The following is a 13,967-nucleotide window of genomic DNA, read 5'->3' as shown; positions in this document are numbered from 1 at the left end:
TCGACCCTCAATTGCAATTAGACTTCTAAAAAAAAAAAAAAAATTAAAACTAGGGGTACGGGCGGGAGGGAGCGGGAAGTGGGTCGACCCCGGATTTTCATATTTTATTTTTTTAATATGATTTTTTAATACTAATATAAAACTACGAAAAAAAATCGTATGTATATAAAAAATACACCATTCTAATCGCCGAACTAAACTAAATCGATATATCAATTTTGTATTAATTTTAAAATAAATTTATAAGTAATATAAATAGTATAAATAATATTACGATTTTTAATTCAGTAGGGCGGCGGAAACTAAGACCGCGCTAATGCTAATTAATATAACAAATATTACTAGAAATTTTAAGACTCAAATTATAGAATCGAATCTTTAAAAAAAATAGATTTTACACACTCTAACACTCTAGGAGTAATCTAGTAATTTAAATTTATAACTCGATATATACGATTTCACTAGATTTAAACACTTTAAAGGGTAATCTATATAGCCAGTACCAAATTACCCTATTTACTCACAAACCCCTATATCGTAAATTAACTCCCCTCCTCTCCCCCTTCCTCCTTCAACCACCAAAATTAACCTTCTCTCTCTTATACACACTCTAAATTACTTCTCCCCCCTCATCGTAACCTTATTATAATACCCTCGCCACATCCTCTTCACAATACAATTACGATATTAGGCTATATAATTAATTGTACCGCTATTAAATTTAACTTCTATAAAGTTATTACTATTAAACCCTACGTTTAATATTCCGCCGCTAATACTAGGACTACTAGGGACTTTAACCCTATTTACCAGACCCTTTTCGAATTATATTATATTATTCAAAGTTAATACCTTATCGTTTATAACATTAATATACGAGCTTAAGAGGTCGTTATACTAAAGAAGCCAGTTTATAATGCCCGCGGTAGTTAGGATGACTTTAATTTATATATTTACATTGAAGTTGGGCGATATATAATAAATTCTAAAGGTCCCTTTCAACCTCCCAATAGCCTTCTTAATAATAATCCTTATTTAATTATAACGAAGATTATATAACTCTTTTACAATAGTAGGTTTAAAACCTACTTTAATACTTTCTTAAAAGTGGTAGCGTATACTACAATAGAATATAAACAATCGGTTACTACAATTATAACTAGCATCGGTTAAATAAAACCAACTAGATAGAATCTTAAAGCCTTAATTAAAGGCGTTATTTAGGATCTTCATATTATTAACTAAACCCTCCTAATTAAGTATTACGAAGGTTAACATACCCTCGAAGGTACAAGCTACTAATATATTAATTAATACGCCTCCCTTCCTATTATACTATAGCTTTTAATTATTAATACCGATCTTAATAGGGAAATATAAACTATCGAAAACGCCTAGTACCCACTTAAAATATAAATAGAACTTAGGGTCTACCTTAATAGTCCAATTAATTAATAATTTAGGGAAACGGATTTTATAGTATACTAGGACTATATAGGTATTTAAAACCTTATAGAACGCCCTATTAATATAGGATTAATATAAGTAAGTAAGGTCTTTATAATTTAATTATCTTAATATAAATTAACCTATATATAGTATTAATACTATAACCTATTATATACCCAGTAATTATAAAGGTTATACCCTACCTAGTTACGAATAGAAAGATCAATACCTTCTTGTATATAAATATATTTCTCGAACTAAATAAACTAATATAACTAGTTAATTACGTAATTAAAGTATAGAATATATAAGGGCTCATACGAATTAAATCTTTAAATCGACCCTTATAGCCGTAAACCAAATCCTTCGTTATATATAGACCACGCGTACTATACAAATTCATAGGGATAGGTGTCTTCTATAGTATATGTGAAGAGGGTAAGGATTAAAGCTATTACGATAATCTATTTATAAATATTACAATATTTACAACGAATTGCGAGAGTTATAGTAGCTTGAATCGAGGTTATTATAGTAGTATTGAGAAGAAAGAAATCGATTTCTTTGAAAAAAATCGATTTTTATTAAAAAAGTCGGTTTCTGGGCAAAAATTCGATTTCCAAGCTATATTTCAGAAAATTTGAGAGTCTGAAATGCTTTTTGGGGATTTTAGGAAGAATGCGGTAATTTGATTAGTTAAATGGCTACTATGGGTACTGGAATTTCCAGGAACTGGATTTGTAGCGATTTCCAGCCAAAATCGTTCCCTACGCTTCCGAACAGTATTCTGAAATTTTGGCTTGGAAGGCTTCCAGGTGCCATTTCCGCGTGCGCCGAACACACCCTGAGTTGCGCAAAAGACTCAATTTTCGACGCAGCATCGCAACTGCCCAGAAGATATTAGTGTTGGAGGTGTGCCGTATCACGTACGGCCAGCCATGGCTCCAGCGCACAGGGCTCCCCTACCCTCATTTCTAGACCTCCAGACTTCTCGAGTCTTCCCCTCTACAACTCAATACATCAATCACCATCATCCTGTTGTACTCTTGTTGTTGTTGTTGTTGTTGTTGTTGTTGTTGTTGTTGTTGTTGTTGTTGTTGTTGTTGTTGTTGTTGTTGTTGTTGTTGTTGTTGTTGTTGTTGTTGTTGTTGTTGTTGTTGTTGTTGTTGTTGTTGTTGTTGTTGTTGTTCAGCCTGTTCACAATTAGGCATACAATATATAAGCGGAGGAGGAGGACATGTAGGAGGTTTCAGCAAGTCAATATATCCAATATTGACTGCAATTTGCCGAATGTTTATCGGGGATAGATCGCAACTTCGCGGCAATTAGGCTATAATGGAGAGACACCAAGATGTCCTAGTCAGTGGTTCGACGCTGTTATGATGGGTTCACGCCATGACTCTGGACACATTCGACGTCTGGTTACCCCTTATGAGTGTTGAAACGTATAACATATATCCCCAACGTCACATGGAGATTGTGAACATTGGTACTCTTCGCCTGCCCCAGTTGAAAGACATGCCTTATTAACTAACTACAATAACTTCTCCCGCTTCAGTGACAATTTCCTTCAGTGAAATGAAGGCCAACCTACTTTTCGTAGCCCTCGCTATCCGATATGCTGTACTTGCAGCCACTCACTGGGACATCTACGGATACGGCATAGTGGACACCTTCAGATGGTCTCGCCCATTTCCCGACGACGGCACCGACCCGGGTGGGTTTCTCGTGAACTGTCGAGCCGAGGGCACCTTTCATGCCATGATGTACAAACTCAGCGATCTCTTAGCAGAACCACCGGAAGGGTTGTCTCCGTGGCATGATGCCATTGAGGACTTTCTCGGTCGTCGGTCTTACCTGGGCAGTTGGGATGGGGTTGACCATAAGGGACACGACCGTGAGATCGTGGTGATGGAGTATGCTGATGTGCCGGGACCTGCTACGGATTGGATAGAGAACCAGCAGCGAGATACCAGCAAGACAGACGATGGCAAGTGGATGTTTGCGGTATTTAGAAAACCCGACAACCAGACTGATAAAGTAACGGGAACCATGAAGCCTGCCCTAACAAGAGAGGCAGCGGATGCTCATGAGGCCTCGCCGATTTCCGCCAAGGACAAGATCGTGGTGTTTCCAGCTGGTGCGATATACGAAATATTGCCTCTTTGGGTTTCTAGAAGCAGCAAATGCGAGCGTGAGTGCCCTGTCCTTTTATCAAGAAGATTCGAGACTTTGGAACTGTGCTCATCTCCAGTACCATAGGCGAACTGAACAATCTCGTCATGTACAAACCTCAAGCCATTGACAACTCGGTCATAGCATGGGTTACGAGCCACACAAAGCCCAGGCGGGACCTCGGCAATCGAGACATCACATTTAAGATCGAGGCAATGGCCGTCACCGAGACAGAAGAGGGAAAACACACGCGATTGATGTGGGAGAAGATGCATCGAACCATCAGGAGGAACGAAAGGAGGATGCAAAGAGGAGAGCGTCAAAAAGTAAGAGAGGAGTTGAACGAGGGAAGATTCAAGGACGAGCTTTGAGTATTTAAACGGCGAGAATAATCAATAAATGGCAGATCAAATTTCATATGATGCATAGTGTGCTCTGCTTGATGATATACTCAAACAAATTCTATAAGTCGACCAATGTTCTACACCTATGAAACCAAGCATGAACTCCGAAGCTATGCAAACGAAACATCATTTTATTCGGACTCCGGTTCAGGGTTTGACGACTCCGAACCGGACGCAGACGTTTCCTTCTTGGGCCCAATTCCAGCTTCCATCCGTTCCTCCAAGGTAAGTTCGCTTTCGGCTTTGCCGGGATCGATAAGGCAGAAAAGAAGCAGAGAGCAAGCGGCACAGGCTACTGCAAACCAGAAGGCCACCCTGTGGTTCTCGCCGTCAAACGTGCCCTCACTTTCAGCAACAGCCAGATCGGCGAGACCGAGGAAGAAGCTGATGCCAATGAAGACAAGACTGTTGATGAGAGCGCCAGCAGTACCTTGCATGTGCGCAGGTACATTGGTAGTGATGAAGACGTTGGACACCAGGTATGTGATATCAACACCAATGGTGGCTCCGAGCATGGCGGGGAACACAAAGGCCCAATAATTGGCATGGTCGGGGATGAGAGCAAAGAGAAGAACGCTGGCAAGACAACCGCCTCCGGATATCATCAGTAGCACTCTACCGGGAAGCTTATGAAGGGTGAAGCCGCCGATGGTGGCTAGGGCGATACCGCCGCCAGCCATGGGAGCGAACCAGGTCGCCGTTTGGAGGGTGGAGGCACCCATGAATGCCTCGATGCTGAGGAGCAGGTCAGCTCGAGTGCCTTTCAGTCCATAGGAAGTGGGGAACTTACTGTAAACTGGCATAAAACAAGAAAATGCCGAACACTCCGTAGGCAAAGAAGAGAGCAAGCGTGAACCTCTTCATATACTTTGCGGCAAATAGATCCTTTGGCAGCAGAGGCTGCTCAGCGACCCAACCCTCGAGATATATAGCGGCGCAGAGGAAAAGCATTCCGATAACGAACGTTACGGGAATGTAAGGGGTGCGCCAACCATTTGGAGCCGAGCCACCGGTGGTAATGGCAAAGGTGATGAGAATGATGGCCGGAACGATGGTGAATAAACCGAAGTAGTCCATCTTGGCTCGTCCGTGGTTAGCAACAGCCTGGTGTCTATCATTGGGGATGGTGAGATAAGCCATCAGACTTGTCACAAACAGGATGATGGTTCCAATAAAGAACCACCAACGCCACGAAAGATACTCGCCAGTGACCCCACCCAGGATAATTCCGATGAAAAAACCGAGCGGAGCGAATGCACTATAGAGACTGAAAACGAGATTCTTCCTCGGGCCAGGACGATAGGTCTTGCCCAGCAGCATCAAACCAGTAGGCAGGAAAGCAGCGGGACCTAGACCGGCAAGAGCTCTGGTGACGATGAGCATCTGATAGTTCTGACTAAAGCCACCAATCAAGCACCAGATGCACATCCAAACCAGGCCGCCGGTGAAGATGAAGTAGGCTCCATACATGTCGGCAAGGCGGCCGAATGGCAGGAGAAAAGAGCCGGTAACAAGGGAGAAGACGCTGGACGGCCATGTTTGGGAATTTTTGGGAATATCTAGCGCCCCGGCGAGACCAGGCAAAATGATATTGAAGCCAGAAACAAAGTATTCCTAGCCAAGGTGCCATGTGTCAGTTGAGTGCGTGACGAGCCAAGGTATCGAACAAACTCACACTCATGAGCATAGAAATGAGGATGGAGCCGCAGAACATGACCTCTTCCAAGGTGCTCGAAAAGACAGCGGGTCGTTGACGACCAACGCGGTCGAGATCGAACTCAGTGGTGGCGTCAACTTGGACATCCTGCTGTGCCTGAGAAGGGCTCTCACACTCGGACGATTCTGGATGTTGTTGGGGTTGCTGATGGTGTGGTTGTTGCTGTTGTTGTTCTAGTGTTTGCTGGCCCATCTTGCAGCAGAGTACACAGCTTCAGGGCGTGACACTGTCGAGAATGTTATAGATGGATAGTGATGGGAACATGACACAGAATGGGCATTGAACTTCTCCTTCTATATAATAGAAGTCTGCTAACGTACACACATGAAGGTGCAGGGAGACAAAGTAACTCCTTGAGGTGGCGATGGGGAGGGGAGCTTGTCTCCCGCTAACAAATCGCAGACGAGGAGCGTCCCCACTTGGCTGCAAAATGTGGGATCATGGGCCAAGGTGCCCCGGCCCAAGTGTTAGCCGGATACTTCCAAAGTCCGGGCGGAATTTGTCGTAGTCATAATTGTTCTGGCCGGAAAAAAAAAAAAAAAAATAGTCAACATGACAAAGGCTCCATCATCACCAGTCGGGCGAACTAAAACTGCAGCAAGTACGGCTTGGCTTCCTTTTTGGTCTTCCCCATGGTGACTGGCAAAGGCGTAGAGAATAGTGCTACGTATCTCAGGATTCCGATCCCTGGGGAGAAAAAGGGAAAACAAGCGGAAAAGGGTGGTTTCCATGTGTCATGAATGTCAGTCCATGACGACGAGAGTGGCGGAAGGTTGAAGAAAAGTCGGCGAAGGTTGTTGCAAGGCGGTGGCTTGATAAGATGCGCCAAACATGAAGAGACTCGCCAAAGTGGTTGGCGTCAAAATGTGAAGAAATCGGTGAAGTGACTGACACAAGCTCAAGAATCTCTGGTCTCCCAAGCGGATTTAAAAGCGCTAATGCACCTGCTGCTATTTCCCTTCCGGATCAGGCTTAGCTCTGGCTAAATCCAAAAAGGGCGGCCACGAGCAGGCCGTCGTCAGGAGCCCGCGGTCCCGTGGCCCCCCCGTCATGGCCCGGGCAGCAGCTGCCTCTACCGAACTCCAGGTCGGACACTGGCGGGGAAAACACTGGGGCCAGTCGGGAAGCCCATCGCCCCACAATCGATTCGTTATCTTATCTACCTACCTAGGTAGCTTTGTACGCCGGATATCCCTTTAACCGACCCATACTGAACGCTGCCATGGGCTAGCTAGTACTTCAAAATGTATACGTAGAATGTATACACAGATAGATTATTAGTGTCCAACTTGTTTTACTAATACATCTTTTCAGCGTGAGTCTCCAATCAAACACCAAACTGTCGTTGAGACGCTTGGACAAGTTGGCCCGAGGTTACGGACTAACAAACAAGCCGGTATCTGACTGTACACTACAAGTTCACAATTATATGACTTTGGAGAATTACACTAGCACTTCTCACCGAGGGCCTGGACGGAACCTCGCACAGCCAAGGTAGCGTCCTGTCTCCGATATGACAACCACCAAGACGCTACCACTACTACACTATCACCACCCATGGCCATCTACCCATCGCCATACCAGCCACGAATGATAAGGCTATCGTCCTGGCTCTCATCTTGAACTGGGTGACACCTCATGCGCCGAGAAGCCAAGCAGTGCCTGTTCGTGCAGTCCCATCTTTGTCTCTACAGCTCTTACAAGACACTCTTAGCGCAAGACAAGCAAACACCCTTCCCAAGACCGCCGTCATGGTGACAGGAACAGCCGCCATGGCTCTGAAGAAAATGCCGCCAAAGAAGCCTCACCACCAAAAGGCTTCGAAAACGAAGGCATGCTACAACTGCCATCGGAAACGTCTTCGCTGTGACAAGTCGCTGCCTGCCTGTCTCAAATGCTCCATCAACGGCGAGGAATGTCTTGGCTACGGCATCGTCCTGCGTTGGGCCGCCTGTAATTCACCAACCTCCACCATAACCACCAGGGCCACTAACAAGACCAACTTCAACGGCACCAACACCACCACACCACGAACCGTCAAATCACCTGCGCCAACACAAGCTCCAACACCAAGCGACAGCCCTCGACAACTTGATACCGATGTCACTAGTAGCTCAGCACCCAATCACACTAGTAGTAGTAGTAGTAGTAGTAGTACTACCACGTCTACCACAACCACCCGCATCTCATCTCCAACCCCAGAGGAAACCATCAACAGCTTCACAGTGGAGACACCAATCGATAACAATGTCGACCCTCGACCGCGAGCACCAGATGATAACCCAGATCCAAGCTCACAAATTATCAAGCGCCCCGTCAACCTCATCAAGATTCCATTAACAGATCCTCTCCTCAACGGTCTCTCAACCAAGGCAAGATGGTACATGCATCATTGTAAGTTTGTCTCACTCGTCAACATGGATTTGACCCTCACACGTCTCAGTTGCCACGATTGTCTGTCGAGACCTGGTCTCCATTGACCAGAAGGAACGGAATCCATTCCGGGCCATCATCCCTTTGGTTCGCAAGTTTGACTACCTCCAGTCGGTCGTCTTAGCAACGGCAGCCATGCATTTATCTACGATTCACAAGTACCAAGGTCGAAGTCTACCGTCGGAGTCCGCCCTAGTGGACGCACTGATGCTCAAGTCCCGGGCACTTCACCTTCTTCGCGCCGCCATCAATGACAACACCCTCACGGACAAGGCCATGATTCTTTCCGCCATCGTCTTCCTTGTCAATCTTGATCTCATCGACTCCGGCCGAGGAGGCTGGAAGGCCCATGTTGAAGCCGCCCGGCGTCTGATATCATCCCTATACCTGACCAAGACACACCTTGACGGGGCCATCGCCCCCCTAGTCAACGCCATCGCCGCCGACTGCCTTACCTATCGCATATACGGCTCAACCATCAGCGGCAACACTTCGTCGTGGTCGGACAATACCATCGATGACGGGGTCGTGTTGCCGTACATTTTGCAGAACGCCGAGGCCTACAGCTACCATTGCGCACCACCGGCTATCCTCCAAATTATTCTCTCTGCAAGCCAACTCTGTAGCGGCAGCTCCACAACGCTGGAAACAGATGGAGGGGCGGGGAGGATTGTCACCGCGGCGGCGTTGCTTCACAAGGCGCGCAACTTTGACGTGCAGACATGGGTGTACAATATCAAGGGACTGCCACCGGATGACGACCTGGAAGCGCGGGTAAGCGTGGCGTCAGCACACCGCGCGGCAGCCTGTCTGTTCGTCTTGTTGTCGGTTCCCGAGGCTGGATTGCTCGAGATACCTCTGCTAGAGCCCAAGGATCTGGTGCAGGAAATTCTTGGACATTTGTCCTGCATCCCAGATAATCACGTCCACTTGAAAGGAACGGTATGGCCGACTTTTGTTGTTGGCGCAGAGACGGACGATATGAATGAGAGGGCTTGGTGCCTGGAGCGGTTGGTGGCGGTTTGGACAAAGAATCCTTGGACGTATCCGTGGGGATACGTGCACACGGCGATGGAGATGTTGCAGGAAATTTGGAGGTTGAAGGATTTGGCAGCGCAACAGGGCGATGATGGAATCAACTGGTTGCAGAGGTTAAAAGCGACTGGGAATAGTTGCTTGATTGTATAGCTGGGTATAAATGCACGTACATTGGTAGGGATCACCTGACAAGGAAAGTTTCCTTCAAAAGGACCCCCCTCCCCCCTCTCTCCCCCTTCCCCTTCTCCTCCTTCTCCCCTCCCCCCCCCCCCCCCCCCCCCAAAAAAAAAAAAAAAAAAAAAAAAAAAAAAAAAAAAAAAAAAGAAAAAGAAAAGAAAAAGGGGCCGTGTGAACGTCGGAAAAGAGGAAAAAAAAAAAAAAAAAAAAAGGAGAGAAATAAAGCTGACATAGTCAACAGCTTGACCATACCAAAACATTACCTTGATTATCTCCTCCATCGCCTGTAGTCCCTTCGCTCACTCCCCCTAGAATATCCGTACCGATCCAAATCATCCTCAAACTCGACCGACCTCCTTGGCTTGCTCTCCCGATCCCTAGAGCACCTTCTACCATCCCTATCCCTCCGCACCCTTTCCCGTTCCCGGTCCCTACTTCTACCGTCTTTTTCGCCCCGCCCGTCCTCATCACCTTGCTCCGTCCCGACTTCACCCTCCTTTCCCTTTCCTTTCTGACCCTTACCGCCTCTCTCCTTCCCCTCCCCATCATCTACCTCTGCAACCCCTCCATCCACACCGCGGTCTTCATCGATTTCAGGATGCAGATTCCTCACATTGTTGACCGCCATCTCCAGATTGTCTATCGACACCCTGATGCCCTCTGCCCTCTTCGCCAACGCTTCATGTACATTGTACTTCTTATTCTGCGATGGAGGCTTATTGACAAGATCCGCCAGTGCTTCTGAAGTCGCTCGCAGTTCCTTCTTGAGTGACTCAAGCGTTGTTGCTAGGCTTATTGCTGCTGGCTCCGGATCATCGGTGGGAAGTGATCTGGGTCTGGTGCTGGCTCCAGTGTGGTTGCTGGTAGCAGCCAGATAGTCGGCGTAGCTGGTGTATGGGTATTCACCCGACGGCCGCCGTGGTGGCCCTTGTGTTGCCGCAGTGGTGGCGTACAAGGGTGGTTTGATCTTGTTCTTCTCCTTTTCCTTTTTCTTGCGCTGATGGAGAAAGTGGCGGATGCCAAAGCCGAGGATGCCAACGGCTAGTTGACCCATTACGTCGTGGAGGTCGTTGCCATCGCGGCTGCCGTCTCGGTCTCGGTCAATGCGGTGGCTAGCTCCGCTGCTGTCTCGTGCTTTGGTTGTTGTGCCGCGGTCGCGCTCTTGGGATTGGCTGTCTTCATGAGCGGATCTTGACCCTAGATTTTGTCGTGATGTGCTGCCTTTATCGGCCAAGTCTTGCCTGGTCAGACGCTTGAGAGAGTAGACCAAAGCAGCGCGGGCAAGTTGTTGGATGATTTCCCGAGTTTCATTATTGCTACTGCCCCTTGTTGATGATCGATTAAGGAGCGACGGTTTACCCCTGGACCTGTGCGAGCGAGTTCCAGGCATGTTGACGATGATGTTGGTTTGAATGAGAATGACTGAGTGGTGTTGTTTATTGAGTATAGACTGGGAAGATTCGAAAAGGAGCGAAAACTCGCAAGAAGAGCAAATAAGGTCGCAAACTAGTCTGCATATACATCTTGTAAGAAACAGATTGGTCTCCGACAAAGAGGCCTCGTGTCAGGAGTGGTGGGATGAATGGGGATGGCGAGTAGCTGCCTGCTCACGGACTTGCGGTGCCACATGCGTTGTTGATGGAGGTATCACCTGATAGTTGACTGTGATGACAACAGTTGATACTGGAACGCAAGAAGCATACTGAGACTAGAAAACACAACTATGTGCAGGCTAACAAATTGAAATATTGATTTCAAGTCATCTTTCCGAGTCACTGTCGAGAATCATTACTGGTCTCCTTCCCTGCCGTTCATAGATCGGTTAGCCGTGAATTCAATTCATAAGGACGTGATCAGAACTCACAGTATAGAAAGTGTGACGTCTCCCTTTATCTTTGCCCTCAGTTGCAAGTCGATATCCAAGTCCATATCGAGCCTAACGGCAAGAGCGCCACTGCGACTGCCTCTTGTTGTCCCTTGAACCGATTGCTGCTGTTGTTGAAGTCTTTGTGGCTGATATTGCTGGATAACATGGGAGTCGCCTCTGTCTGGCGAGCTCCCAAGATAGCTCTCTGGGGTTGTGTCGCGAGACTTTTGCTTGCCATGTCTCTCGCCGTTACGTGAGGTCGACATAATGCTGTTGAATAGTGGTGTGGCAGATAGGGGTCACGATGGAGTGTTATGCTGATATAGGGAAACGCCAAGAAAAAGAAAGGTCTTGTAGGATGACCAACTGACACGGTCAATGAGTCAAGGGCGGAGGTGACTGATAAGTGTGTACTATCCAGTGGTATAGTGTATATAATAGTAAGTATCTGGCAGAAATTGGGGCTCAAGGGTCACGGTGTGATCATCCATGGTAGAGGTACTTATCAGACCGTCGCCCGAAGATCCCATGACATCATAACCTGAACAACTGACAGTTTTCTATTCGGTTCACTCAGCAACAGCTGATCTCCAACCCCCGCCGAAAATAGCCAGACGCAAATGTCCATGCTGTAGTGTAGTATGTACACTTGATCCACAACTGGATGCTCTGTATGCCTTTGATCTCTTTCGTCTTGTTTTCTTTCCTTTCCGAACCTCACGACGAGCCAGCGGCAGCAGCCTTCTCCTTTGCCAGACGGCCCATCTTCTCGGCAGCGGCCCGCAGACTGTTGACATCGGCGCCCTGGATCATGACGGAACCGTTGACGGCGACCTGCTTGCCGTTCTTGAAGAAGAGGAAGGTGGGCATGGCGGAGACACGGTAGTGCTGAGCAACCTGCTGGACGCTATCGACGTTGATCTTGGCAAAGGCGAGGAAGTTGGGGATGGAGAAGGTCTTCGCAAACTGGGCATACATGGGCGCAATGGCCTTGCAAGGCCCGCACCAGTCGGCGTAGAAGTCAGCGACGACGTACTGGGTTGTGTTGAGGAGGTTCGCAAACTCCTGGGCCGAGTTGATGTGCTTGACGCCGTCCGACATTGCGATGATGTTTGTGTTCGGTCGAGGGAGAATCGATGGCGAAGTAGATTGCTGCAAATTTTCACGGTTAACCTGAACTGCCCGTAGGAGATAGCTCCGGCGATAAGGATTGTACACTACACACCTTGGCTACCAAGAAATCGCAAGTTGCGGCGAGAGTTGCTGGCAGGCGTCGGCTTTCAACTTTGTTAGGGCGTGTTCGGTAACTCAGTAAGGCCCAGTAAACAGGGTTTCCAGTAAATCGATATACGTGCCAGTACACTAACCGCTCGTAATCGGTCCAGTAAATCCAGCTTAGTCAGCGTCGTACTAGATAGAGCCCACTTTACAAGGGTATTTACAGAACCTATTCGAATCGCTGGGAATCTAAAAATTACTATATTTAAGTTTATTAATACTCTTAATTATCTCTATTATAACTAACTTCCATAGCCACCCCTATTTTATTTTATAAAGAATAAAACCTATTTATTTTTACACCTAAATGAGTAATAGCTAAGTTCGTCCTATAATAGAGGGAGAATCCTAAATTATAGGGTTTTAACTACTATTATAATTTAACTAATCCTAATCTAGTTAACTCCCCCTTCATTAATATACACTATTCCCCTATAGCTAACCTACCTTTTGTTAACCCCCTCCTTTCAACTAATTATAGTCTAAATTTAATAGTAGTAAGAAGAACCGTACTATTATTAAAAATTAATTATAGGACGGTAAATAGGAGGTTTATTTATTCACCCTTTTAAAAGAAGTAGCTAGTATTAGGGTAACTAATTAGAATAATTATAAAGATTAAATATATAATAATTTCGTAAAGGATATAGCCGAACATTTTAGTACTAAACTAAATAATAACTAAATCCGTAATAAAATTGACTAATTTCATTATAAATAATATACTTAGTTGATTTTAAAGAACTACTTTTAATTAAAGTTTGGGTTTAATTTAGATATTAGTATTATAACCGTATTTAATAAAGTATAGAACCTATTTATTGAAATTAATATATTATATTAATTGTTATATACCGGATAAGGATTTAGACTTTAAGTATTAACCATAATTAATAGAAGAATAAAGAAGTTAGATAATTTAAAAATAAATCCTTATTATATTGCAAATTTATAAAGGAGGCGTTTATAAATAATTAGGGTACTATTAGCTAATATATTAAGATATTAGGTGCGTTATTTCTTTTAAGGGAGATATTATCGGTTAGTCCGCTTAATTTTAATAATAATTAGAATAATAATAATAAGGTTTTCCCTATACCTATTAACGTTCGTAATAATAATCAAAGGAGGGTAGCCACTTTTAATCAAAATTTTAAAAAAAAGAAGAAGAAAATAAATAGTAAGATTATTATTAATGGGTTACGTATATTAATAAAAGTATTGTAAGAAACTTCGTACGAATTTGCCCCTCCTTTTTTATTGATGCGTAAGGATAAGTAGTTGGATAAAGTATTTAATTTCTTTTATAAAAAGTAGAAGGATAAAATTAATAATAAGGTCGTTAAGTTGGTATTTTATAAATAGGAGGAGTTTAATAGAAAGGTGCGCCGTTTCGTAAAGATATTTAATAAAAAGAAGGAGGTATATT

At 45.2% G+C, this 13,967-nt stretch overlaps 7 protein-coding genes across 7 annotated transcripts; 3 read left to right on the top strand and 4 right to left on the bottom strand.

The window, feature by feature from the left end:
* The first annotated feature begins 3,005 nt into the window (after nt 1–3,005).
* B0T23DRAFT_334990 (uncharacterized protein) lies at nt 3,006–4,030 on the top strand. Its single transcript, XM_062835792.1, has 2 exons — nt 3,006–3,643; nt 3,769–4,030. The coding sequence occupies exons 1-2, from the start codon at nt 3,028–3,030 to the stop codon at nt 3,993–3,995; spliced, it is 843 nt and encodes a 280-aa protein (XP_062693712.1). The 5' UTR covers nt 3,006–3,027; the 3' UTR covers nt 3,996–4,030.
* B0T23DRAFT_376202 (major facilitator superfamily domain-containing protein) lies at nt 4,014–6,332 on the bottom strand. Its single transcript, XM_062836940.1, has 3 exons — nt 5,704–6,332; nt 4,819–5,642; nt 4,014–4,763 (listed from the first exon to the last, which is right to left on the bottom strand). The coding sequence occupies exons 1-3, from the start codon at nt 5,935–5,937 to the stop codon at nt 4,160–4,162; spliced, it is 1,662 nt and encodes a 553-aa protein (XP_062693711.1). The 5' UTR covers nt 5,938–6,332; the 3' UTR covers nt 4,014–4,159.
* A 463-nt stretch (nt 6,333–6,795) lies between these two features.
* Nucleotides 6,796–9,366, top strand: B0T23DRAFT_394422 (acriflavine sensitivity control protein acr-2; the record flags this gene model as incomplete). The annotated part of the gene is made up of 4 exons (XM_062838127.1): nt 6,796–6,916; nt 7,060; nt 7,274–8,139; nt 8,189–9,366. 4 exons carry the CDS (start codon nt 6,796–6,798, stop codon nt 9,364–9,366), a joined length of 2,166 nt encoding a protein of 721 aa, XP_062693710.1.
* A 158-nt stretch (nt 9,367–9,524) lies between these two features.
* On the bottom strand, nt 9,525–11,104 carry B0T23DRAFT_104661 (uncharacterized protein). The gene is made up of 3 exons (XM_062831754.1): nt 11,097–11,104; nt 9,582–10,904; nt 9,525–9,540 (listed from the first exon to the last, which is right to left on the bottom strand). Exon 2 carries the CDS (start codon nt 10,781–10,783, stop codon nt 9,662–9,664), a length of 1,122 nt encoding a protein of 373 aa, XP_062693708.1. The 5' UTR covers nt 10,784–10,904; nt 11,097–11,104; the 3' UTR covers nt 9,525–9,540; nt 9,582–9,661.
* B0T23DRAFT_315316 (uncharacterized protein) lies at nt 10,812–11,048 on the top strand (the record flags this gene model as incomplete). The annotated part of the gene is made up of 1 exon (XM_062834852.1): nt 10,812–11,048. One exon carries the CDS (start codon nt 10,812–10,814, stop codon nt 11,046–11,048), a length of 237 nt encoding a protein of 78 aa, XP_062693709.1.
* B0T23DRAFT_104642 (uncharacterized protein) lies at nt 10,983–11,751 on the bottom strand. Its single transcript, XM_062831753.1, has 2 exons — nt 11,258–11,751; nt 10,983–11,197 (listed from the first exon to the last, which is right to left on the bottom strand). The coding sequence occupies exons 1-2, from the start codon at nt 11,524–11,526 to the stop codon at nt 11,182–11,184; spliced, it is 285 nt and encodes a 94-aa protein (XP_062693707.1). The 5' UTR covers nt 11,527–11,751; the 3' UTR covers nt 10,983–11,181.
* B0T23DRAFT_376198 (thioredoxin I) lies at nt 11,668–12,483 on the bottom strand. Its single transcript, XM_062836939.1, has one exon. It carries the CDS (start codon nt 12,359–12,361, stop codon nt 11,978–11,980), a length of 384 nt encoding a protein of 127 aa, XP_062693706.1. The 5' UTR covers nt 12,362–12,483; the 3' UTR covers nt 11,668–11,977.
* Between the last annotated feature and the right edge of the window lie 1,484 nt (nt 12,484–13,967).

This window comes from Neurospora hispaniola (genome assembly GCF_033458365.1).
Source record: "Neurospora hispaniola strain FGSC 10403 chromosome Unknown B0T23scaffold_3, whole genome shotgun sequence".
NCBI lineage: Eukaryota > Fungi > Ascomycota > Sordariomycetes > Sordariales > Sordariaceae > Neurospora > Neurospora hispaniola.
Note: the sequence above shows the minus strand (reverse complement) of the source record. Positions and strands in the feature narration are given on the sequence as shown.